The following is a 25,509-nucleotide window of genomic DNA, read 5'->3' on the forward strand; positions in this document are numbered from 1 at the left end:
AAGTTGATCTCATGACAAAAGAGCAGATTGAATCTTTTTTCTTTAATAAACAGCAGCGTTTTGTTCGGCGACGGGAAAAAGAACAACGAGGTCTTGTCAATCTTCACAATCTGGAAGTTAATGCTTGCAGCTTTAGAAGAATAAAAAAAAAGATAATTCAAATTCAAATTTCCACAGTTGGTTACCTGCTGCAGGCAGTGGCTGTTCATAGGTGAAGAGCACCTCCCCTTCTGAGAGGGGTCTGTCTGTGGTCTCGGTCTCTGTGGGGGTGAGGCTGCTGTCCCGCGGGGACACCCCGGAGCTGGCCGTGGGCACAGGTGATGGCACCTGGGCACTGCTGGGAAAGGGCTCAAAGGACCTCGCTGGCAGCTGCTGAGATGGCAAAACCAAGGCCTCTGGTTCCTCATCATTGGCCACTGACATCTTCCTGCAAGGTCAGAATGTGCACTGTGAATACACTAAGACACGCTGAACAGTGCAGACCAACATCTTAACTCAATACTGAAAAGAAACTAATTCTGAAGTATTTTTTTCCCATACAAGAGCACAGCATTTTCCAGAATAATTCAACAGTTAACATGGTTAGATAAACAATGATATCTGTGAGTTTCTGGTTATAACTAAAAATTAGCATGTGTATTCCCAAGAAGGCAATACAAAAATTAAAATACTAATAGCACAGTATTTCATTGTCACTCTTTGTGTTACTGGCAGGTGTAGCAATACAAGTTCACTAAATACAGTGTTCAGCAGGGCAATGAATAAGGGCTGATAAACCCTGAGAAAGGCCCTGATTTCATATTTTTCTCTAAAATGCCCTTCAAGCAATTAAAAAAACAAAGTCCAAGCCTGGATTATCTCAAATGCCTCCTGATATATACATTAAGCACTTCTTTCTGCTGACACCTTGAGCATATAAGTTAAAAGAACATACATATTCCAGCTTTTAAGAAATGAGAAAATTGTGCAGCCTGTTGAACTCACACAGCCCTGGGACAGAGAGGCTCTTCAGGGACAGGACTGGGGTTCTCTTCTTCCAGAGGAAGTTCTGCACCATCCCATGGGTTTGGAAGCTTTGGACTTTCCTTTTTATCAGCCTGGGAGCCCCATTCTAAGACAGGAGGGCTCGGTGTGGCTCCTGGGGAAGGTGTGGTGACAGGGGTGACCACAGGGGTGACCACAGGGGTGACAACGTGGCCCATGGCAGCTGCAATCTCAACTCCTGCACGTGGAAAGACAAATTTCAGAACAGAAAGGAAAGCAGGAAATATATCTCAGACAGAGAGAGTCAGTTCTAACAAGCACTTGCAGTTTTTGTGATACTTTTTAATTGTTATAAAGACTAGATTAAGAATTGCTTCTTTTATGTACAGTGTTGGCACCTGAAGAAGTTTGAGCAAAACCTCAATTTCTTCCTCAAGGGAGACTGCTCTGCATTTTAAAAAATCAAGCTGCTTTACTGGAAGAGTGTACATTTGATTTAATTAACATTACAAGCACAGGAAGGAGCAAAAGACAGCTATTTTTCTGATGTGAGAAATTGTGGAGGGGGTGGGAGGGGTGGATATCACACAGACCATAGAAATGCGCATTAATTTTGAAAATAGAACTGTTACCAAATAAAAGATGTTTGCTTTCTATATAAATTAGCCCATAAATTCTTGTAGAACATGAGTTTCCACTTGAATTATAGCCTCAAGAATATTTATCTTGAGAGATAACATTTCTTTGAAGAAGAAAATTAAAGGCAGTAGATTAAAGCATATTTGCTACTTCTAAACTTCCATTATTATTTTCAATACCTGTTTCTTTAATTTTTTCATGTCCATGAACATCCCCCCTCATCTCTGGAGGAGATGGAGATGAATCTGGAGTTTTGACCTGAGGCGATTCTTTTTCTGAAGGTGGGGTTGGTGGTGGTGTGGCCTGGGGTGTTGGCACTGGAGTAGGCACAGGAGCCTCCTGAGGGGAAGAAAAATCATAAGCACAGTTAGGATCTCCCTGCAGAATTCCTGCCTTCCCAGGAGCCCCAGGGAGAGCTGAGGAAGAGAGGGAAAGGCAGCCCATCACAGAACAGGAACATCCTGATTCTTCCATGGATCTAACTCCTCCGGGAAGCTGCACCAGGACAAAATAAATTAAAAGCAGTGAATTAGGCATTAAAAGGATTAAACTGGGAAATCATTATGTGTAGAACAGAAGAGACCATTTCAGTTGGAAGGGAGCTACAATCATCATCCAGTCCAACTGCCTGACCAATTCAGGGCTGACCAAAAGCTGGAATTTGTTGTTAAAGGCATTGTCCAAATGCCTCTGAAACACTCACAGGTTTGGGATACCAACCATCTCTTCAGGAAGCCTAATCCCATGTTAAACCACCCTCTTGGTAAAGAAATGCTTCCTAATGTCCAGTCTAAACATGAATTCTATTATTATATGGATTTTAATAAAGCACTTGAGACAGTGTTAAGCAAGAAAATATTTCGTGTCATGGATAAAATTGAGTCAGTATGATGATTTTATTGTAAGAAGAATCAGCTAAAAGAAGATAACAAAGCAATAACCAAGACAGCAAAGCACTGAAAGAAGCACAAACAGAATTGTGATGTTCCTTAAAAAGATGACAGCAATGGACATAAATATGACAAGCAAATATGATGGCTGTTGTTTGGGCAGCTGTGGAGGAATATGCTGGACCTTTCTGGGCTTTTTCCAGCCTTGTTCTCTGACATTTCATAAAGAAAGGAAGGCAAGGAGGCTATAGGAAGACTTCCAGGCTAGTTTCTGAAGAGTATGTCCTCAGGCTGATGATTTTTATTAAAATTTCTCATGGGAAGTGGAACCTGCCAGCACATTTGGCAGCTCACACCCAACCGAGTGACATTGTGAGCACCAGAGAACTCAGTAACAGCTAAAATTCAGTTCTAGACAGGAAAATTCACAGTGGGAAGGGAGAAGTCAAGAATGCATAAACTACATATTTAAGAACTTGTGCTATAGACTGAGCACAAATGGAAAAAGAATTAAAAAAACTTTGCTACCTATCCTTTAACTTGTGCTATCGTGCTACAAAATGTGGAAAGACTTTAAAAAACATAATTAGGCACCTGGGATTCCAATAAAGGCAGGAGAGAATCACTACTACAGCTCAAGGCATTGAGGAAACCCCAACTTGGAGACCACATTATTCTTAAAAATGTCTATTAGTGTTACCTGTGCTTAAAACAAATTTAAACTGGAAAACATCTAAGTGCTGCTTAACAGCAAGACTCAAAAAATGGTTCACATATGGATGGTTGCTTTCTTTGCTAATCAAACAAGGGCCAAAGAGGACAAAACTAATCTCTTGGAGTGCACAAATCTATATATATAGCAAGGAAATCTCAACCACTTCAGCTAAAGGATATTTCAGTTTAAGCTGATAGAGAAAGAAAAGGGAGATCAGTAAACAGAATGGAAAACAGAAGAGGTTTCTGAGCATCAGAACAAGCTGAGAGGAACATTAAGCCCTCCTCAATCTGAAATGGAGTGGAAGAGATGCTGGGGGGCTCAGGTTAAGCCCTTAGCAGTGAAACCTTTACTTTTGCCTACAGAATCACCTCTTTGTCCCTTGCAGCAGGCAGCAGGAGGCTTTTCAGTCCATCTGCACTGCAGCAGAACAGAATGACTGATCCCACTTTCAACAAAGCCTTCCATAGTTGGATTTCTAAGCACAGCAATTTCCACAAGCATCCCAAAGACATTACACAACACCAGATTGCAGCAGTCATGTTGTTATCAAAGTAAGAGCCAGCTGTCATTTGATTATCAAAGGGAACACAGGAAATTATCCTGTATTACAGGAAGCTCTACTCATCAATTAAGCATTTATTCAAAACTACTGAAGTCAAAACTCAGAAAGAATTAATAGTCATTTTAACAGATATTAAAGAATGGCTGCGAGCCCGTAAGGCCAAAAATAATATTGCTCTCAGCTTCCATTTCTTCTTAGATGAGGAAATTAATTTCTTCATCTCTCATTTGTTTGCAAGAAAGCAGAATAACTATTTTTGGTTGAAAATAACATGAGCTATCTTTCAACAACATGAAATAAAGTACCAAGTCCCTCAGAAGTTCAGTAGGAAAGCTTAAATAAAACAGACTCTTACCATCACTGTGGTTGTGCTGGGAGGAACACTTGGATCAGGAACTGCTCTCTGAGCTCGACTGTCACCCAGCATGGTTGCAATGGTTTCACTGAGAGCTTCTTTTACAAAATCATTTATCATTTCTGAGTCCACAGGGATACCAGCATTGACAAAGAGCTGAAATCCTCCACCACCTGCGACTTCAACTGAAAATGAAGGAATGTGAAGCACACAGCCAGGTCTCACTTCCTAAAATCCATGTACTGTACTGCAGCCACTCACTTTCTATGAAATTTTAAACATTCTTTGAAAAAAGTTATTTATTTTAAACTTCCAGATAAACAACAGTAGAGAAACAAATCAGGAGCATAAAAGAAGGCAACAGCAAAGGACAGTGACATCACAGGAGAAATGCTTTTCTCTCCATTCTCACACATTCATAACAGAAGCAATTTTGGACATATCTATTAAAAAAAGAAAGGCAAACAAACATTACAAGCTCAGCAAAATGCCAAATGTGATTTAGGTGGCCAATAACAGAAGGTGATTTGTACAGTGCTGTTATTCTAAGTCTTTTTATTTTAGATCATTCATTTCAATGGCCTTGTAACACTTGCTCTGTCTCAACATAAATTCAGGTATGCACTGCTGCTTTTCTCAGTTTCACTGGTTCAGGTTTATCCACCCTTAGGCTGAGTCAACAGCCACCTACACAGCTTGTTAAAATTAGCCAAAAATTGAGATAATCCATCTGCTGAGAACAATAATTCCTACTTACCAATGTTAGGGGTTACAACCTCACAGTCTTCACTCTCTAAGCTGCTAATGCTGGGCACTGTTTCTCTCTGAGCTGGGCACATCTCACTGACAATTTTTGCCATTATTTCTTGTTCCACCCTGGCAGAATAAAACCCACTTAAGTGTCAGTAAACACCAAGACACCTAAGAGCACACAAAACAGCATTCTTGACATAAAATGCAAGGCAGCTCAAAGGAAAATGGATAAGGGAATGGAGGAGAGAAAAAAGGGAAGGATAATGAGGGAATCATTCCTTCTTCCATATATATTCTTTGCCACTTTGGTAAGTTGCAACTCACCATTTTATCAACTTGTTTTCTATAGTTTCTCTCTTTTCAATCAGTTCATCCAAAATATCAGCAGGCTGCTGAGGAGCAGAAGCCACTGGAGGAAACAAAGGACCATTGTCTTGTGGCGAGGCAACTTTAAACTGGCCATTAAGCTCCAGAAGAGGCTCAATGAATTCTGGAATTTCATCCGTCTCCTCTTCCTGATCCTAATAAATAAGCAGTAAATTAAGTTATGGTACATTTCTGGAAGGCAATGTCACTGAGGTAGCTGTCAGGTTTTTTCTTTCAGAAACATTTGTGGATGTATGACAGCACACAAACCACATTCTCCCTCCTCAGTGCGTTGTAGTTAATTGATACAACTCTAAGCTTAGCAAATCATAAATCTGTAGAGGTATAAAGCCATAGGAACTGCTCAGTAAAACATGATTTGGCTCATATTTCCTGCCTGTGCTGCGCAGGGCAGGGAGCCAGTGGCAATGCTAATACTTGAAAAATTTACTTGTGACCTGCTTCAGGTTTCTTTAATGTCACACCAAAAATGCTCCTCCTCTAAACAAAAAACTTTAGGAAACATTCTACAGTTATTAGTTGGGTTAGGGTTTTTTTTTGTTTGTTTGGGTTGGGTTTTGGTGTTTTTTTCTTAAAATAAATCAAACTTGTTCTTTAGAGTCTCCAGTCTGAAAAGACAAATTCACAAAAGTTAACGAGCATGTAGTCAATCAAAACTCTAATAAACTTGCCAGCACTGAAAACTAGACATTAATAGTTTACACATATGTCACATGTGTGTTTACACTTCCACCAACTTCAGCTGCTGGAAGTTGGAAGGTATTTCTGGGCAGTAATTCAGACAACACTCAAAGACATCTTGATTTTAATGTCAAAATGCTATTTCTAAAAAGTCAGAGAAGTGACTTGGTGTGTTAAAATATTTGGCTTTTCCCAAAGATGCCTCCTTCCTTTTCCCCTGGAGCACAAACACAGCACTAAGTCCCAAAAAGCAGCCACTAACCCATCATATTGTAATGTCTTCTGATGAATGAGAACCTGCAACCTCCACTTCTAATATTGAAAACAAATGTCTCTAATAGTAATATGACTCTCTAAGAAGAAAATTTGGCATGCCAGAAAGAGATGAGGAGCTGAGCCCTGAATTACCAGTGAGAAATATGTGATGGTGCATAAAAGCTAACTGTAAATAATATTTACAAAGATTAATCTCCAACACAGTGAAAGGAGAAAAAAGTCTCCTTTTCCCTTACATAAATTAAACTTATTTTCATCCCACAAAATAAGAAGACCCCATGCTATATATTATCTAGGAAAAAAAAAAAAAAAGAAAAAATCACAGAAAAGAAAAAGAACAGAGAAAGGACGAAAAAAGTAACATTTCCCTGTCTCCTTCCCCATCCCAGAATTAACACTTCTCCTACCCTAACACATTTTAAAACTGCAGAGTCAGAGAGGTCCCTGATGGGTATTACACAAAGAACTACTGGGTCTTTCTGGATCTTTAAATAATCTTCAAAGAAGGGAGAAAACCAGAATATGTGTATTTGGGTGACAAAGAAAGATCTTTAAACCATTCTAGGCATAGAAATGAACAGTGAAGTTGAAGTCAGAAGGCTCTGGGTGCCTTGCAAGCTGCTCAGCAGTTCAGGCTGTTGGGATATGTGTATTGAGAACAATAATTCATTCTGACAGCAAATGTAAAGATGTCTTTGTCCAGCATTTCATTATGCATTTTCCTCTGCCTGCATTACTCCATAAATTTTCTTTGATGTTGCCTATTTAATACCTCTGAAAGTATGCAAAATACAAACATCTGGATTAAATAAAGCAAGTACATACAATACATCTTACATCTATTTAGTAACTGACAAACTTTTGCAGCTCTACTGCATTTCTATAATATTTTATATTTTATAGTGCACAAATCCACAATAATGCACAAAATTATATTCATTTGGGGGTGATATATTATCTCTGCTGAAATACAAAAATAATGTAATAGTCAGTATTTAATTATACAGATTGAACTTGAACATATATCAACTTGTAGACCAATCTTGAGTAATCTGCACTAAATTCTGCATTTTGCTTCCCTGGAGACTGTTGAAAATATCTATCACAACCCCCAATCAAAACATGGCATAAATTAGAAAGTCTTTCAGATATGACTGGAATATTAATCACTGTACTTTATAATAAAGTATCTAGCCAAAATTCTATTTCCCAAATTACATTCAGATAGTTAACAAAAAAAAAAAAAAGTTTGAAATTAATAGATGTTATAGATTAGTTTTGTTCCATTACTAAACATGTACATGCAGAGTCTTTTATTAAAGACTTCTGAAACTTAAGCCATGGATTTCTTCTTGATGGATTTCTAAAGCCATTCTCGGGAGCAAGGTCAGGCTGCACTGCAGGTGACACCTGTGAGCTTTTGTCTGAAGAGAGAAGTGTAAAAATATCAATGTCCTGCCCAAGAGCATCAAAGGGAAATGAGGATTGAGGAAAATACATTTACTCTGAGCTCTGCAGGTTCCACATTTTGTTGTGGCATTCAAATTAGAAGCAAAAATTCTGAGAAAAAAGCCCCTATCTTGCAATTAGGGCATATTCAGAGGGAGTAAAAAGTTCATTTAATCTGAAATCCCAGGAAGTTTGCTACAGAAACTGCAGGATGCGGCTGCTTGTAATAATTTGAGAGCAGACTCGGTAAATCTGAGAGTCAGCTGTGGGCTCATGTAAATTGAGCAAGTTTCTCACTCTGAAATAAACCCAGAATCACAGAATGGTTTGGGTGGGAAAGGACCTCAAAGACCATTTTGTTCCAAAGGCCTGCCATGGCCAGGGACACTTCCAGTGCTCCAATCCCTGTCCAACCTGGCCTGGAACACTTCCAGGGAAAACAAACACAGAAAAAGGCAACAAAAACAAACAAAAAAGGAAGATATTTCACACAAATCCTTATCCTACTCAGTTCTAACAGAATTAAGCTTTCATAATAAAAGGGGAGTGGGGGGAAGACAACAAAAGCTATTTTTTTGTACAGCATTTTATGCACATACTTTCATGAATCTGAAAACTCTTTTATAACAATAACTTTGCTTTCTTTTGATGTCTTAAATACCCCTGCCACTCCAGAGACTGATTTTATGCTTCCCCATTGTGTTTGCTTTGCACATTTTTAAGAACATTGTCTGTGTGGTCATAGGCCAAACATATGTTTCACTTGGAACATTTTTGGTATTGTGGTTAAAATATATCCTATTGCCAAAAGTAAAAGATAAAAGCAATCCAGGAAAAATAAATGAAAAAAGAAAAGATGAGTAACTATTATTCACATAATAAAAATTTAACATTACAGCATTTTTTGATAGTTCCTAAAATTATTTCTTTAAAGCCTTTTTCTTGTGCTAACAGAAGAACAACGCCCACAGAGTTTTAACTCCTCCCCTCCAGTAACATAAGATAATTTTCAAACTATAAATGAATAAATCATTTGCACACTTTTGATAGACAAACCATCAAATTAGGTCTGTTTTAATGAACTGATAATGTGAAATGATTAATTAATTTAAAAAATAAATCTACCTGCAAGCTCTAGGGCTAATATTTGATGTACACTCTAATCCTGGGATCAGGAACTCATAAAAGAAGTAAAAAGAATGTCTTTGGGGGTAAATTTTGATTACACGCAGTAGATTTTGTTCAGTAAAGTGGAACACAGGCTGGTTCACCAACCTTGAGCGTGTCTCAGGACCCCCCAGACAAGAGGTCAGCTAACCAAAGGAAGGATTTACTACCTAAAAAAATTAAACTGTAAAAGAGGATCTCAAATAAACCTGTGTTACCATAAACCAGAAACAACAACATTGTCAAGAATTTCTTCTGAATATCTCAATCTAACCCTGCCCTCTGTCAGTTTGAAGCCATTCCCCCTTTGTTCTGTCACTCCAGGCCCTTGTCCAAAGTCCGTCTCCAGTTCTCCTGGAGCTCTTTTAGGCACTGGAAGGAACTCCAAGGTCTCCTCAGAACCTTCTCTTCCTCAGGATGAAGAACCCCAGCTCTCTCAGCCTGTCACTATGTTCATTACATGCAGAGTTTGAAATTGTAAAGTCTAAGTGCTATAATCACTGCTGATTTTAGAGAACTACTTGTATTTCTAGTGGATCCTAATATATCCAAATAAAAGCTAATTTTAGCTTTTTACTCTAATTTTTCAAAAGCTTCTCTACTCACCAACACACAGTAATTTCTAATATCCTCTATAACACTGTAAACAGTTCAGTCTTGCTCACAAAGTGTACTTTTAAAGCTGCTAGGAAAGCAAAATAGTTCTTTACACTGTGTTTCCAGTTTTGACACAATAGTATGAAACAAATACAAAAATTATTAAAAGGAAAAGACACCTTTGCAATGGGATTACCTGCATGACATCAGTAACATCAATGAAGTTAGTTCCTGGAAACGTTGTGTCTTCCTCTTCACTGTGTACTTCTTCTGGAGTCTTACAAAAAAACAGATTGCAGTTGTTAGGTATTTCATCTTGGGGGGGTGGAAATGCATTAGAAGATAAACTTCATGACAATAATCAATTAAATCAAACCTTCCACCACCCCAGGTTGCTCCAAGCCCCATCCAACCTGGCCTGGAACACTTCCAGGGATGGGGCAGCCTGAGCTTCTGTGGGCAACCTGTGCCAGGGCCTCCCCACCCTCACAGCCAAAGATTTTTTCCTAATATCCAATCTAAACCCACTCTCTGAAACCATCCCCCCTTGTCCTTACTTTTGTAAATAGTCTCTGTCTTTCTTGTAGGGTCCCTTCAGGTACTGGAAGGCTGCAATGAGGCCACCCCAGAGCCTTCTCTTCTCCAGGCTGAACAATCCCAATTCTCTCAGCCCTTCCTCATAGGAGAGGTGCTCCACCTCTCTAATCAACTTGCTAGGATGGAGTAATAGGATTTTAAATACAAATCACTATTTTAGTTCACAATGTCTGTCTGATTGAGTGAATAACTGGATCACAGGACTCTAGAGGACCCAGCTCCTGAAGTCAGGAAAATAGAACGGACAATAAGCACACAAAAACAATCACTGCCTCACCAAGCCTTCACACACTCTGTCCTGATCACTCAGCATGCAGCAGCTACCCTTAGAGCTGCACAAAAACTTTTCTTGCTGCTCAGATCAAGATTAAAAGCAGTTCTTAAAAGTTGGAGGGGAAGGGGATAGAGTGGCCACTCCAACCCCACAGGCTCCTGGGGCTCAGTGCCCACACCACTGACCACTCCTGAAGAGCCAAGCAGCAGAGGGAGGGACGAGGAACATCCTCAGAACACTGAAGCCAGAGAAAACAAGGCAGGCATGGGCCAACAAGGATTATAATTCTTTACAGGACACAGGAACACTGTTTTTCTTAGAGTTTTACCATGGTGATCATGTAATCTTGGCAAAAGAGCGTCTTTCTACAATTTTTCATTTTCTGAAACAAATACCATGCGCGATAAATTCTTTAGAATAATTACTCCATTTTTCCTAGAACTGTCTAATTTCTCTAACTAAAGAAAGACAATGAGAACTTTGCAGCAATTTAACATATTTTCCTTTTGAACAAGTTTGAATTCCCAGACAATCAGTACCTGTATTACAGCATCGACAGGAGGGAGCAGAGGCTCAGAGCTTGGGTGAATGTGTCTTACACTCTCACTGGCACTTGAAACACTGTCAATATCAATACTTGGTAACACCTAGGACAGAAAAAAAAGCATCAATATAAAAATCTATCCATTAGCTTGGCTATTATTGAACTTTTTAGATTTTTTTTCTTCCACCTGGTTCTGAGTCACTAAAATTCAGTGTTCTCCTTTTCTCATGCCTGTATCTGATATCAATTTGGTTCTGAAAATCAAATTACTGTAATGTCAAAAACTAACACCAGAAATGGTCATCTCTCCTCTTGCAGTACCTGATTTCTCCTGTTCTCTAATTCCCTGGCACTGTCTTGCACAGAACAGAAGAAGGTAATAATAATTACCTACAACAGTCAGAGCAGAGCTCTTGTGTTTGACCTGCAATTAGTTTAGAAGATTACAATATAATTTATAATCAAGGTATGTCCAGTACAGCATTAAAATGTGTTGTATTTCTGTTAAGAACAAAGATTTCAATGTTTATTCCTTTGGGAAAAGAAAAATCACCATAAATATTTAAGAAGTGGGTGAAATAACAGCAAAATGCAGGTGGGTGGAATAAAGTGACACGGCAAGGGAAGAAAGCACAGAACACTCTACGTGTGTTTAACTCTGAGCTCCATGAATCATTTGTGTCTGAAAGGTGTGGGGGAGTGTGTGCAGTCTCAACAATCAGAATCCAAAACAATGAACACGTAAGAAACATTCACTTCCCTGACAACAGACTCATGTAAAAAATTCAAACAACAAACCCCAACCCACGAGGTAAGGACTGCAAGGGTTGATTTATCAGGAGTGAAACCCTTGGGTTGACAATCATGCTTGAAACAGAAATCTTAAAGGCCAAAGCAATCATCCAAGAAAACTGACATTTATATTTATACTTCTTTTATTCCAAGTTTGTTCTGGCTCAAAAATCTTATTAAAAAAAAAAAAAAAGAAAATGTGACATATATTTTACAAATGCCTTGCACAGGTGACTTAGGGAAAAATATTTTTCTATTTTGGTCAAATAATAAAGATAGTTGTTCAAGTATGAATAAATATATTACTATAGCATGAGAAATGCTTGGTCACTCCATTACAGATTTTTCTAGTTCTCACTGAAAACCATCTACTGATGTCAAACTGTGTTACTGATGGATCAGGCTGCCTGTAGTTAGCACTCATTAAAACAAACAAACAAATCATCATCACTCTTGACATGTACCTGCACAGTGAGGTGAGGTGGGTCCTTTTTCTCTGATCTCATCTCTATTACTGCTATGTTTGGCTTTTTTACCTCGACTGGAGGCTGTGGTGGCACTTGAGGAAGGGAGGTTGTAACTGTGACAGGGTGTGGTTTATCTATGATTACTCCAGCTGGCTGCAGTAATGTGCTGCTGCTTTGGGTTTGACCTAAAGACAGTTGAAAAAACAATCAGAACTTCATATACCCATCTCCAAAGCCAGTAAATTAATAAATTAATTAAAATTATATTCTGTATGTTTTAGAGATTCTTTGTGCAATTACAGACCAATTAAAAAGCCCCCTATTAACATTAGCTAAACTACAGTAATTCACCAGCTAATTTTAAGTTTTCCCAGCAGAAATTGTCAACTCAACACTACCTGTTTTTAATATTATTCACTTTTCTTGACTCTGGTGACATCTACTGCTGAAAACAAGAATTGTGTTTGCCATTCAATAACTACAGTACTATTACACTTAGTATAACAACCCACACATTTTTGTCTGAGACAGCCTTTAAAAAAATAATTACCTTATTTCAATGCCTATATAATACTAACCCTTCTCAAAACAAGCCCTATATAAAGGTTCTATTGAAAGTCCAAAAATCCAGAAGTCATGACAAGGAATTTACTGTGCTTGGCACAGTCCTACTGAAATTGTTGGGCTGAAGTCATTGCAAATGTTGAATCCAAGAGTGAGTGATTCAGTTCCTGCTTACGTGGATACCAAACTGAAAGCAAGAACATGAAGCCTAAAACCAAAATGAACTTTAAAAAGTACAGCTAAGCAAGGAATTGCTCTGTCAGGGTGTCACCTTACATCCAGCATGAAGGATGAGGAAAACCAGAACATTTTCAACTGATCCCTCAGATTTCTGATGAGAAGGGCAGGTGCAAATCTCATGGAATGATTTGGGTTGGAAGAGACCTTAGAGATCATCTAATTCCAGCCCCCAAACCACTGACTTGAGAAGATAAAAGTTGTATTTCCATGAAATAGCAGCGATTAACCTGCACACAATCTTCCCCAGGTAATTTGCTCCTACCTAGTGGAATAGCCATGGGAATGAGTTGGCCTTCCAGAGGACCAGAGGCAGCAGGGACATCCTGGCTGGGGCTGAAGAGGTACTGGCTCTGCTGGGCAAAGGCATACACAGGATGCTTCTTCCTGGGGCTGCTGATGACCTTCTGAGTGTGAAGGCAGGTCTGGGTCCTTGCTGACTTCATCTTTGTGCCTGCAACAAGAGCAGATGAACTGTAGGTCCCAGTGCATGAACAAACCCAGTGAGATCACTCTGCTGATCCAAGCCTTCCTACTGAATCCACTGCAAATTTTTGCTGTGGGATGGAGGGAATGAGGGAGGGACTCCCAAAGGGCAGGACCTGAAAGTGCTGTATTTAGATGATAGACAGATGTCTCAGTATTGGCAGCAATGAAGAAGTTAAAATTGCAATTTTTAAGTTGAATTTAGCAGATAAGGGCACAGAAACATGAAAAGGACTGAAGGACAGCAGTAAGTTGGAATGAAATGTGTGATTTAGCAGCTAAGAAGAAATCCAGAACTTGGGTTTGAAATCCAGCCACAAAACTGACAGGTACTCAGAGGGACAGGTATAATCTGTAAATTTCTGATTTAACAACTCAGTGCTACTGCAAAATCCAGCCCTAGCTAATACCCAAAAGTCTTGACTTCCATCATCAAGAAAACGCTGATGTTTTGGCCCAGTTTTTCAAGTGTATGGTAAATAGCCAGCCAGAAGTAATTTATATGTAAAAACATCTTCAGCAAAGAGCAGAGGAGAGCATTTATTGCAATGTGCATTTCTCACCATGCAAGGTCTTACTCAACTTACAGCAAACAATGGATATTATTAAGGAAATTATTAATGTAAGTGGATAAATACTGCTTAAAAATTCCCCCCAAAAAGGTGTTGACAATTGTCAATCAGGCAGAAGTGCTTCTACTGTTATTCTGTAGGTGTTAGATTAATGAATCTGGAAAGAAACACTCTGATAACCAACTCCATACCTTTATTATAGCCAAAAAAATGTCATTTTACTCCTCTGTTGTTTCTAATAACTACCTCCCTGTACCTACAGCCAGTTAACACGTGGTAACAAGCACTTTTTAGTTCTGTTCACATTTAACAGCCTCCTAATTAATTGAGGAATGAAAGTCAACAATTATAAAATATAGGGATAATAAAGACTGATAATGTGACTTTTGTTAGATGCAGACAAGCAGGTAAAGCAGTTCACTTATAAAGGGGTATTTTTGTACAACTTATGGCTTGCAAGTGTGGAAACAAGTCAGAACTCTTCAGTGGGAAAATACAATTAAGAGAGAAGCATGTTTAGAAAAGAGTTTATGGTCATGTTGGGCAAGCAATGGAATGAGAAATCACAACACAACAGGATAAATGTAAACCCCCAGATGTCTCAACAGAACGTCTGAAATTAAGCAGGAGAAGACTTCCATAGATGATAACACTGCATTCAGCACTAATTCTGTATCTCTGCAAATATTAAAATAGATTGGACATTAACAGGCACTCTTCATTTTTTAAAGAAAAATCAGCTGGAAACTGAAGTAGCTGTAAACTGAAGCCAAAACCTCACTACAAATCAGATAATAAATCTGAAGTGTCCTATTTGGTTTTGAAGCACAAGGTAATTTGCCATGGGAAGAAGCAGAATTTCTGCTGTCTTTACATGAGTTTGTGCCTTTCTGCAAAGCAAAGGTTAGCAAAAAAAAATGTTCTGCAGTCAGACAAATTACTGGACTCTGTAACATAAATAGATACAGTTCAGAGGCTTGTGATTTAGAAGAGGTCACACTACATGATCTAACAGTCCCCCTTGGCCTTGAACTTTTGAGTAAAAGCAGAAATTGGCAGTGTATCTGTAATGCTGCCAACTTGTAAAAACAAGGTTTTCACAGTGAGAATGATTAAGTACTGTATACACACAGCACCTCATTTTAATTGCTTTCAACTTTTCATTTCTCCCTGCAAAGTTTATTTGCACTGGGCAGAAACTAGACATTTAATTAAACTTAGCTTTAATAAAACAGTGTTTTACATGTATTTATCAGTTCACATTATGCAAGAAAACAACTCCAGCTTTTCTTTTTTTTTAGAAACGATCTCTTACTCATAAAAGTTAGTTGAATTTTTTTCCTAACTTCCCATAAGAAACTAAGCATTAGTCACCATAGTTTATTTGCAAAGAAAATGGTTGAGAGTTATAAAATGACTGAAAAGAGACTCTCCAGATGGCCATTTCAGTCTTAAACAAACATCCTTATTCTAACACTAATTTAAAACAAGCTCCCTGGACTGCTCTAACAAAATAGAGTCATTTAACAAGGCTGGATTTTTCAGCCAATCAAACCCAAGGCCAAAGACTTCCAATAATTTTGAAGCCTTTATCACCTGGTACATCAAGGCCAGGAAGGGAATCTGTGGGTGCAGATGTGTGAAGGGAAGACCTCACCATGCCTAACCTGAAAGAGATTTGTTTATTTCTTTCTCTTTTCTTTTTTTAAGAACCTTGTGCTTTGAAGTGCTCATTCAACCTTGGTGCATTTTATTTACACCCCTACTATAGAGGAGCACAGATCTGTTCCTAATTTTATTATTTATACTCTGCTTTGCCATAACAGCTTCTTCCAGAACAGCAGCCCCCAAAATGATTGAACTGCTCTGTCTTCATGAGACCCATGTGAAACACCATGGATTATTTTTCCATTTTATTGGCAAGGCATAGGAAAGGACAAAAATGAAGCAGTTTGACCATTAAGTCTTACCAAGAGGCAAAGATACATAATGCCAGTATCAAACAAACCTCAGTCTCAGTTAAAATAAGAAAGCTTGGGAATAGCATACACTCATGGAGTGCTGTTCCTTACACAATGTGCAAAACACTTCGATAAGAACACAAGGGGGTGTCTTATTTTATTTACTGTCAGGATAGAGACAAAACCGTAACTCCAGCCTGATGTTAAATAAAGAAACAAATTTTATGGTGGCTTTACTGTTGCTAACACACAATTTGCTCTGCAGCATGACTTAATGACTTGGAAGGGAACCACTCTGGGAAAAGGCTATCCAGAGTTCACTCTGTTTTCCAGCAAAGAGCTTTGAAGCTGTTTGTCACATGCAGGAGTTCTGGAAGATTGAAGGCAGCATTGATCCAGTGCAGTTTTTTCCCTTTCATTTCTATTTGCCTCCAGCAGAAGAAATCTGAAGCACAGGAGCACAGAACCTGCACCTTTCCACATCACTCACACAACTGAATTCAACTGGTGGTTTCAAATGATCTATTTGTTGTGATTAGATTGGGGAGGGGGGCACTCTTTCTGCCACTTTACAAGATACTGTTTCTGCAGTGATGAAATTGGCCTCCCTGGAAAGGTTATGACCTTCTGTAAAGGACAAGAGCCCAATAAATAGAGAAGAAAATTCATTTAGGACTCAGCAAAAGCAGAACTGCTGATTAAATATTTTTAAAGAAGTGCCTGTTCTCAATCCAAATCTTAGTGGTCACTATATCACTGCCATTACTACCCTAAGTGCTTACTAGCACACATTTCACCCAAAAATATCTATACAGAGTAAGTTAAATTATAGGTGTACAGCACAGCCAATAGTCAAAAACAGTGATGTATCATGCTTCAAATGACTACACCAGAGGAAACACCATTTTTCACCAAAGAAAAGACATTCAAGAGATGGCAAACAAAATACCTAAGTCACAAGTCAGGTGGATTATATGTACCAAGGTCTCACCTTTTAAAAAATGGTGAGTTTTGAGAAATTTTCTAGGTTTTTTGCCAGGACTATAACACATATTTTCCAGGAGGGGGGTGAGAATTGTGAACACCTTCTACCAACACTTTTTCTTTACAGATCACAGCTGGGCTCCAGAGCACAGGTAAGGAAAGTGCCATAAAGACCATGTCAGACCAAACAAGAGATTCTTGAACTATTCTGAGGACTTGCCACTGTGGATGTACATCATAACCACAGAATCACAGAAGGGTCTGAGTTGGAAGGAACTTTCAGGATCAGCCAGTTCCAAATCCCTGCCATGGGCAAGGACACCTTCTACTAGACCAGGTTACTCAATAATATTAAAATAACAATAACAGTAATAATAATAATAATGTAAAAAAATCCCCATCCTCAAACCCCAGCAGTGCCTTTCTTCAGAGATGTAGATATGTTTTACACCATCCATTGCAATGGCCTAAAAACCTGATTTCATTAAGTGACTGGCTGCCTTCTGATGTTAATCTCTTGTATTTCACACAGAATATAATGTTTTGACAGTTATAATAAAAACCCAGGCAGCATTTTTAAACATTGCATTTAAGACTGCATCAAGCATATTTTCCCTGCATGGGTAACAACAGCCTCAGTGCAAGAAGCATGGGGAGAGCCAGTTAATATTTTTTCCATGGATGCACATCCTATTTATTCCATTGTGCCCACCATCACTTTAACCACCTCTTCCTCTTAAGCCTCTCTCCCATCTCCACACTTTCCCTTCATTATTATCTTTTCTCATGTCATTTGCTCACTTTCTCCCCAGTAAAATGATCCACACTGTTTTGTCTTTTTTTTTATAATACCAATTAAAGATTATTCATAGTTTTTGTATTAAGAATCAAGTAAGTTTTCAAAAGGTAACTAGGAAACAAAACAGATCCAATCAAAACATTACTGTCCACTAACTCTATGTGAAGTTTATCTACACTGACCTATGTCAGGTATCATATAGTCTCCCTTTGTAATTATTTTTACACATTTTTAATAGGTTAGGGAATTAGGATCCTCTTATCCTAACACTTTGCCAACAAAACTAACAAATACAATTCATTCAACCAGCAACAATTCATCAACCAGTAACCTTTATCAATTAATTAACCTTAACAAGCTATCACAGAAAGGAATTCTACTCTGTTTATAACTCTAACTGGATGAAGAAGGAGTTATTTGCACTTAGTGAACTTAACCAGTGATTCTGATTACATCTTTCAATATTTTCAAGCTAACAGATGTCATCTTCATGCCCTGATATTTAATTTTTCCTATTTCAATTGATGTATTAGAAACAGGAAATTAAATATCAGACTTCCTTCAGTTTTCAAATCTCAGTATATTTCTGAACTCTGAATAAATTAAATATTTAAATGAAAAATCACTGGATAAACCTGACACAAAAAATACATCTCCCAGTGATTTCTATCAAAAATTGAGTTCATTTTTCAACACACTCAGTTGTGATTAATTTTAGCAATTCAGCTCATTAAATCTTGGACAACAATAAATACACACTAACACATCAATCATATTTAGAAATAAATAATTATGTTAGAATAATTTATTTAACAATCTAAAATAAGTGAGAGACACATTAAGCAAAGTTGAAAAACTTCCAGTATTTTTTAGTTTTGAAAAGAGGATCTTAAATAGAAAGAAACTATTTCAAATGGACAGGACCTAAAAAAACCATCTAGTCCAACTGCCTGACCACTTCAGGGCTGACCAAAAGTTAAATTAAGGGCATTTTCCAAATGCCTCTCAAGCCCTGACAAACCTGAGGCAGTGACCACCTCTCTGAAAAGTCACTGCAGTTGCTTAATGTTTATACTGAAGAGCGGATGAATTACAATTAACAATTAATTTTCACAAGGAATTCCTGGTAGAAAAATAGGGAAGAAACACCTTGTTCCCATCAAAGAATCACTTACCTCTAACAGTCTCTATCAGCTTGGGTCTGGGAAGTTTAAATTTGGGAGAGGGAGAGTTGAATCTCAGGTAAGGTCCCTTTTTAAGTGTGCTACGGTGACCCTGGTAAATGGGTTTCCCATAAACTCGAGACAGATAATCTTCATTCTGGACCAGTGCAGTTCCACCTACATCTTCCTGATGGACACCAAAAAGGAAAAAAAGTAGTTTATAATTCTTCATTTATGTAAATTGGAGCAGGACAGAGCTATCACTTTCATTTTGAATCAGTACTCCTGCACACAAAATTTTTCACATCAACACTGAACAGTTTTTTTCAAAAAAGAAACCAATTACTTGGCAACTCACATCTGCCTTTCTTTCTCTGCTCTGCACATTTTCAGAAAAGTAAGTTCTAAACCTCTGTTTCTTTGTGTCATCTTCCACCTGCTTCTGCAATGGCTTAGCTGCAGATAAAGGCCTTTTTGTCAAGCTTCCTTGGATGTTTTGAGTTTTCTCTTTAATTTCTTTCTTGGTCTTCACAGCCCTGAGGTTTTGGGCTCTCTTGTTCCATGGGGCTTTTGGATCACATTTCTCTTGCTCTGAATCATTTGTTCCCATTTCAGCCTAAACAGGAAACACAAATGTAATAAATGGAGATATTTATCTTCAAGGCCATCAGCAGAGAGTGTGGATAACTTTGCAGCTTTGAGAAAGGGTCCGTTTTTCATGTTAGCCAGCAACTGAGACCAGGGATTTTCATTACACAACTACATTTTTAAAACAGAGGTAAATATTATTTATAGAATATAATAGAATATATTTATATTATAAGGTATAATATTCTATTATGCCTTACTTCATGATAGCAATAATGGGCAGCTTTCTCATGTTTTCAAGGGGTGAGTAAATCACTTTACTGTGGACATGAAAGAACAAGACAAGGTAGAAAAACATAACACAAAAATCCAAACTAATCTCATTTTGCCAGCCCTACCTGGATTTCCTCACTGATTGTCTTGATCCAGTCATCCACAGTCCTTCGGATACGAATCTCCTCCAAAAAATCTCTGAACACAGAAGAAAAAAACATTTTAGGTCAGTGCTTCTCAAATTGCACAGATTTGCTCCTGGGAAAGTAGTGACCTTTAAATACTTTAAAAGAAAAGCAGACAGTGAGATTCTGCACCTCTACACTGCCCTAAAGGCATCAAGCAAAGCCCATGGAGAGTCCCAGCCCCAAATCTGCTCTTGCATGGTGCCACCTGCAAACCCCACTCCCTGCTGGGAAATACTGACATTATTACAAATGTTTTAGGAGTAAGAGGCAGCCATGTGTCACTTCCTACTTTGATCACAACTGAAAAATCAACAAAAATATTCCAACTTAACAAAAAAGCAGATGACAAATTATTACATCCTCTAGAAGATAATGAGGGCAGGTACCAGGCCTAGAAAAATCCCTTATGCATACAGAATAGCTACCTTCCTCAGGAAAATGCAAATTTAGATTGTATTTTAATAGAAAAGTTCCATTATGATTCAAGCAAGAGTATTTAACACAACTAGCAAACCAAAAGTTCAAAAGCCAAAGATCTGTTGTGAGGTGATTAAATTCTGTAAATTTACAGGCTATGAAGCCTCTTCTGGCTCTGAATAATTAAATTAGGCTTCAATTTTCTTATTAATGAAAGTTGGTATGGGAACAGTTAAATGCCCTGGCAGCAGAGCAGTTTGTCCAGCTGATAAAGCCTCAGAAATCAGATTTAGACACCTGATAAAAATCAGTTCATACCACAAGGGTTGAAAAACATCTGAATTTCAAGAATCAGACGACGTTTGCTAGAAAGGGACAATAAATCCTTTTTGCAGGCAAGAGCATGAGTTCTTCAGTGCCCAGATCTGGAAACATTAATCCCACAAAGCACTGAACTGCAGGGTCTGACCTGTCTGTAGTCGAGTTACTGAAAGAATACGTGGCATCTCCACCTTTGGCACGAGTAACAGCTTCCAGATTCTCCTCAAGGACTTTTTTATTGTTTTGCACTCCTCTCAAAACCTTTTCAGCATCTGTCAGTATAGACTTTGGCACTTTGACATTTTGAAGGATGGATGGCTCATTCTGCACATGATGTTCAGGAGGATCAGGTCCAACAGAAGGACTTTTGGGCTAAAATTGAAACAGAACCTCTAGCTTTTAATCAGAGATTGAAATTTCCTATTAATCTGTAATCACATCAATGCCATCATATGAAATACTGCCCATGTGCACTATCAGCAACTTCAATTACTCAAGAACGTTCATTATGTTGCAAATATATTTAGAGAAGTGAGACATCCAAAAGATCTCAAATGAAAAATGATGTGAAGTATGAGAGGCAATGCTAATGAGGCTAATAAGCATGTGAAAAGATGGCAATTAGATACATGAAGCATCACAAGCAAATCTCTCCATGTAACAGTAATTAAACATAATTAAGAGCCTAATAAAAGCCCAAGTCCTCTAAATATATGCACTTGTTTGGCATCAATCTACCCCAAGAAACACCAAGCAATATTTGTAAGTTTTAACAAGATAAATCCCTCAGCAGCCCCTTGATCCTCTCTCACTTTTACTCATTTTCACTTTTCAGAAGGAACAATGAAACCTCTCATTTTGCAGAACCCTTTTACAAAGATAAAAATCGAGCATAAATTATCTGCTAAGTACAAAAGCAAAGGACACAAACACAGGAAACAAGTTCTTACATTCATTCTCACACTCCTAAGGAAAAACCCAGAGGCCCATGAAAACTTCATTAAACAGTAAAAAAATTTTAAAAGTGATACAAGTACATTAAAAAAAAACAAACCTCAAGCCAAAATCAAAATACCCAGACTGTGGAAATATCAACTGAATGAACAGAAAAAAAAAATCTCGCAGATCACAACTCGGTTTTGGCTTTAAGGCTACTCTTTTGTCAAATCAGAATTAAACAAAAGTTTAATTTGGCATAGATGTGGCACTGGAATCAACACACTGATCACATGACCTTGGTTTTGGTCTGGTGAGAAAAAGACAATATACCAAATTATTTATCAATTTTACATAGGCATTAATTTTAAAATGGAACTTTTTGACAAATACTAATTCAATAAGACAGGTAAAATCAGTGAGAAAAGGTAAGAAATACAGATACATGATCAATTGTAAAATGATGTAGTGAGACCCAGATCATGAAATGGCAACTGGATCTGTTAAATATGTAAAAAATGCTGGTAGCAGCAGCCCACAATGTGCCAATCTGACACAGCAGCTTCCTGCCTGATATTATCCCCTCAAGGGATTTCCTAGGACTGAAGCAGACAGGAGCAATGTGATCTGTGCAAGAGCAATCCTTTAACAAACACCCAGGTGTGCAACAGGCAGGCACTGGTATTTCATTGCAAACAGCTTCAGCATTAGAGTACTTTACAGAAAGCCCAAAAGCTCACAAAAGAAACACACATAAAAATTTCAAGGTATACCTTAATAAGATTATTCATGTCAGATTTCCATGAACTTGCTTCCTAAAAAGACAGAAGAAGAGCTGTTGAAATTTTTAAAGTAAAATCCATAGGAGATTGTGGATCAGTTTCACTGAATTCCTTGGGTTAGAGCACCACCTTCTGTCCTCAGCTAATTCAGACCTTTGCTTTATGACAGAGTTAATTTATCATTTACCCAAAAATTTATCATTATCTCACTCTACAAACCTCTCAGTGATGAGGAGTCAGTAGCTAACTGTTTAATTGACCCAACTCTACATTTGCTAAGTCATCACATCTCTTTCTATTGACCTTTTTCATTAGAGAGATTTCAAATCATTTCTGTAATTAATTTCTGTCTTTCTCCTATTCCTTATCCCATCTCATCTTGTTCTGTTGCCTGTACTAAGGAATGTGACTTGTTTAAGTTTTCAGCAAGAGTGGTAAGAAAATATTTACATCCTCAGTGGGGCACAAGGCACCTGTTCCATTCCTAGTAAGAACAGTTAAATGTAAAATTCACAAAGTGTTACAAAATCTATAAAAAACACACCAGCTATGCTGTAAAATATGACAGATGAACCCGTTTTTTCTAAAGATACAGCAACGAAAACCAGACTGGTAATACAAAGTATTTTTTAGGGAAATATACAAGTTGAAACTTTCAACCACAGAAATGAACCAGCAGAATCAGTTACTACATTTCAAGCCAATTCACAGAGGTGAATTTTCAAGATTTTCTTCTTTCTCACTGTGTATATTGACAAGGATAGAAAGGACCACAGCAGATGGGTGGAACCAGGAATAGCACCAGGTTAAAAGATAAAAGCCTCAGCTGTCAAAAGCTCCATGTTGCCAGCACAGAAGCAGATCTTGTACCCCCAAAGGTACAAAATCTTTAGCACAAGAAACAGCTCAAGGATTCAATGCCAGGCAATTCCTTGGAAACAGTACCCAATACAAAAAGAAGTGGCAAAATGATAAAGGAAATGCTTAAAGCTGACTGGAGATAAATGGAACATTGTTCTTTCCCAAATACAAAAATTACATCAGCTCTGTAGCTCTGCAGAGAACAGGAACTGAAAATAACCAAAACCTTAAAACAAACAAATAAACTTCTTTTTTTCTTCTTTCTGTCCTCTCTCTCACCTATTTTATGTCTGGGACAATTGCACACCCAGAGCATTATTCAGGCTCAAAGCTCCTCAACACACAGAGACTCCAATATTTCAATTATAAAACAAATGTGGATTTTTTAACAGGTGTAGAAGCAAGAGCAACACTTTTGCTGATACCACACCTCTATGTTTTCCTCCACAATTTTTATTCACCTTGCTCAAACCCCTGCTCATTGTGATTAGACTGATTTTACCTGCAGAATGTTGTGCATTTCTCTTCTCAGCTTGCCAAGATCTTGAAGTAAAGCATCTGCTTTTTTCACTGTTTTCTCAATTGTATTGTAGCTTTCAATAGAAGGAATTAAGCCTCCAGGCAAAGCATTGTGTCTGAGGGGAGAAACACTCCTGGTTACCTCTCATGGCTCCTGAGGTGGCCCAAGAAAAGATTCAACTGGGAAAGCAAGCAGGAATTTACAGCCCAAGTACCAAATCTTTAAATAAAATGAAACTTGCTTTGGAATCTGAAGTTATAGAGAGGTTATTGGGTTTTCTTTGTTTACCACTTAACACCTTCAGCTATATCCTTTTATTTTCAATAGTGAAATTACATTGAATAGAACAACATTTAAACTTCTGGTATTTCTCCATTTGAAGCAATCAACATTTTTGTTTACACTGCTCTACATTAGCATGTATGAGCAGTTTCTCCCTGAATTAGTGAAATTATAACTTCACATTATTGCCTGGGGAAAATATGGTTCAGACTGCATGGCTAAGAACATTTTTTCACCTATTTTAAAGCTCAGGAATTGTTAGGTGGATGCTGCTCCTGAAAAACGCTCCAAGTGCAGCCAGCTGACATCTGAGAGAGGTGTAGTGAGCTATCCTTAGAAACATCTGCCTGCAGTTCAAAAGAAACCACAGAATCGTGGGGTATTAGAGCTGGAAGGGACCCACAAGGATCAGAGTCCAACTCCTGGCCCTGCACAGACACCCCAACAATGTCACCCTGTGCCTGAGAGCGGTGTCCAAACTCTCTGAATTCTGTCGACCTGGGGCCGTGCCAGCTCCCTGGGGAGCCTGGGCAGTGCCAGCACCCTCTGGGGGAGGAATCTTTCCTGAAATCCAACCTAAACCTCCCCTGGCACAGCTCCAGCTGTTCCCTCATGTCCTGTCAAAAGTAATGCCAAAACAGAAATACTCCAGCACAGGTGTGCCAGCCTCAAGGACCACAGCAGTGACTCTGTTATACCATCAGTGTCTAATCCACCTCCCTCAACTTCACTGAAACAGAAACTCTTCCTCAGTTTTGGGTTGTTGTGTTTATCCACCTGTCTCTCTCAGAATGCCAGCTCCTTTCATTGCTGCCTAATGCTGTCTTCTTGGAAAATTCAGCTTGTTTTAGTGGTATTTCTTGAGAATTCAAAACATGTTCCAGACATTTCCCTTCACCTGAAATGAAGTGAAATGAAGAAGAAAAAAAGAAAGTTAGGGTAGTTCAATATATTTAATATTTTGTTTTCCTTTCCAGGTATTTCACCGTTATATAATACTCACCAAGAAGAATAAAATATTTTTTTATATTTAAAAATGTAGATCTATTTCAGATAAGGCAAGTCACTTAAAACCTGATCTCTCTTTCCAAGATTGCTTTAAATTAGCAATGCTAGGAACTGGGATGGCAATGAACTGAATCCCTGAGAACAAACCTGTGACATTATGGACAGAATGCTTCTCCTTTTGTCTTACTTCATTTATTCCTGGACCCACTGAACAATAAGAATACCTAACAGCTTTGTAACAGAAACAGAACCTGATCAAAAGCAGTAAAAGAAAATTCATTTACATTTGCTTTACATTTGCTGCTTTCAATACAACAACCCAAAGACCTTGTGGACCCACGAAAAAATGAAATAAAAATTCTATTTAACCAATGATAATTACAAAAGTTATTGAGTAGCTCCCAAGTTTTACATTATTTTGTCTAATCTTCCTGA

General features: G+C 38.1%; 1 protein-coding gene across 1 annotated transcript in view; it reads right to left on the reverse strand.

Moving 5' to 3' along the window:
- KIAA0586 (KIAA0586 ortholog) overlaps nt 1-25,509 on the reverse strand; it is a 67,427-nt gene that overhangs the window by 35,937 nt on the left and 5,981 nt on the right. Inside the window, exons 9-25 of the mRNA XM_088057906.1 lie at nt 24,844-24,964; nt 23,767-23,899; nt 22,395-22,436; nt 20,834-21,057; nt 19,885-19,957; nt 19,257-19,514; nt 18,911-19,085; nt 13,199-13,387; nt 12,130-12,317; nt 10,869-10,976; nt 9,655-9,735; nt 5,226-5,422; nt 4,906-5,024; nt 4,149-4,333; nt 1,803-1,962; nt 985-1,222; nt 186-427 (exon numbers count right to left, since the gene is read on the reverse strand). Of these exons, the coding sequence (XP_087914032.1) occupies nt 186-427; nt 985-1,222; nt 1,803-1,962; nt 4,149-4,333; nt 4,906-5,024; nt 5,226-5,422; nt 9,655-9,735; nt 10,869-10,976; nt 12,130-12,317; nt 13,199-13,387; nt 18,911-19,085; nt 19,257-19,514; nt 19,885-19,957; nt 20,834-21,057; nt 22,395-22,436; nt 23,767-23,899; nt 24,844-24,964 (2,733 nt within the window). The remainder of the gene's footprint in view (nt 1-185; nt 428-984; nt 1,223-1,802; nt 1,963-4,148; nt 4,334-4,905; nt 5,025-5,225; nt 5,423-9,654; nt 9,736-10,868; nt 10,977-12,129; nt 12,318-13,198; nt 13,388-18,910; nt 19,086-19,256; nt 19,515-19,884; nt 19,958-20,833; nt 21,058-22,394; nt 22,437-23,766; nt 23,900-24,843; nt 24,965-25,509) is intronic.

Source organism: Pseudopodoces humilis, chromosome 7 (genome assembly GCF_049639895.1).
Source record: "Pseudopodoces humilis isolate 2021_Gansu_Grassland_sample_001 chromosome 7, ASM4963989v1, whole genome shotgun sequence".
Classification (NCBI taxonomy): domain Eukaryota; kingdom Metazoa; phylum Chordata; class Aves; order Passeriformes; family Paridae; genus Pseudopodoces; species Pseudopodoces humilis.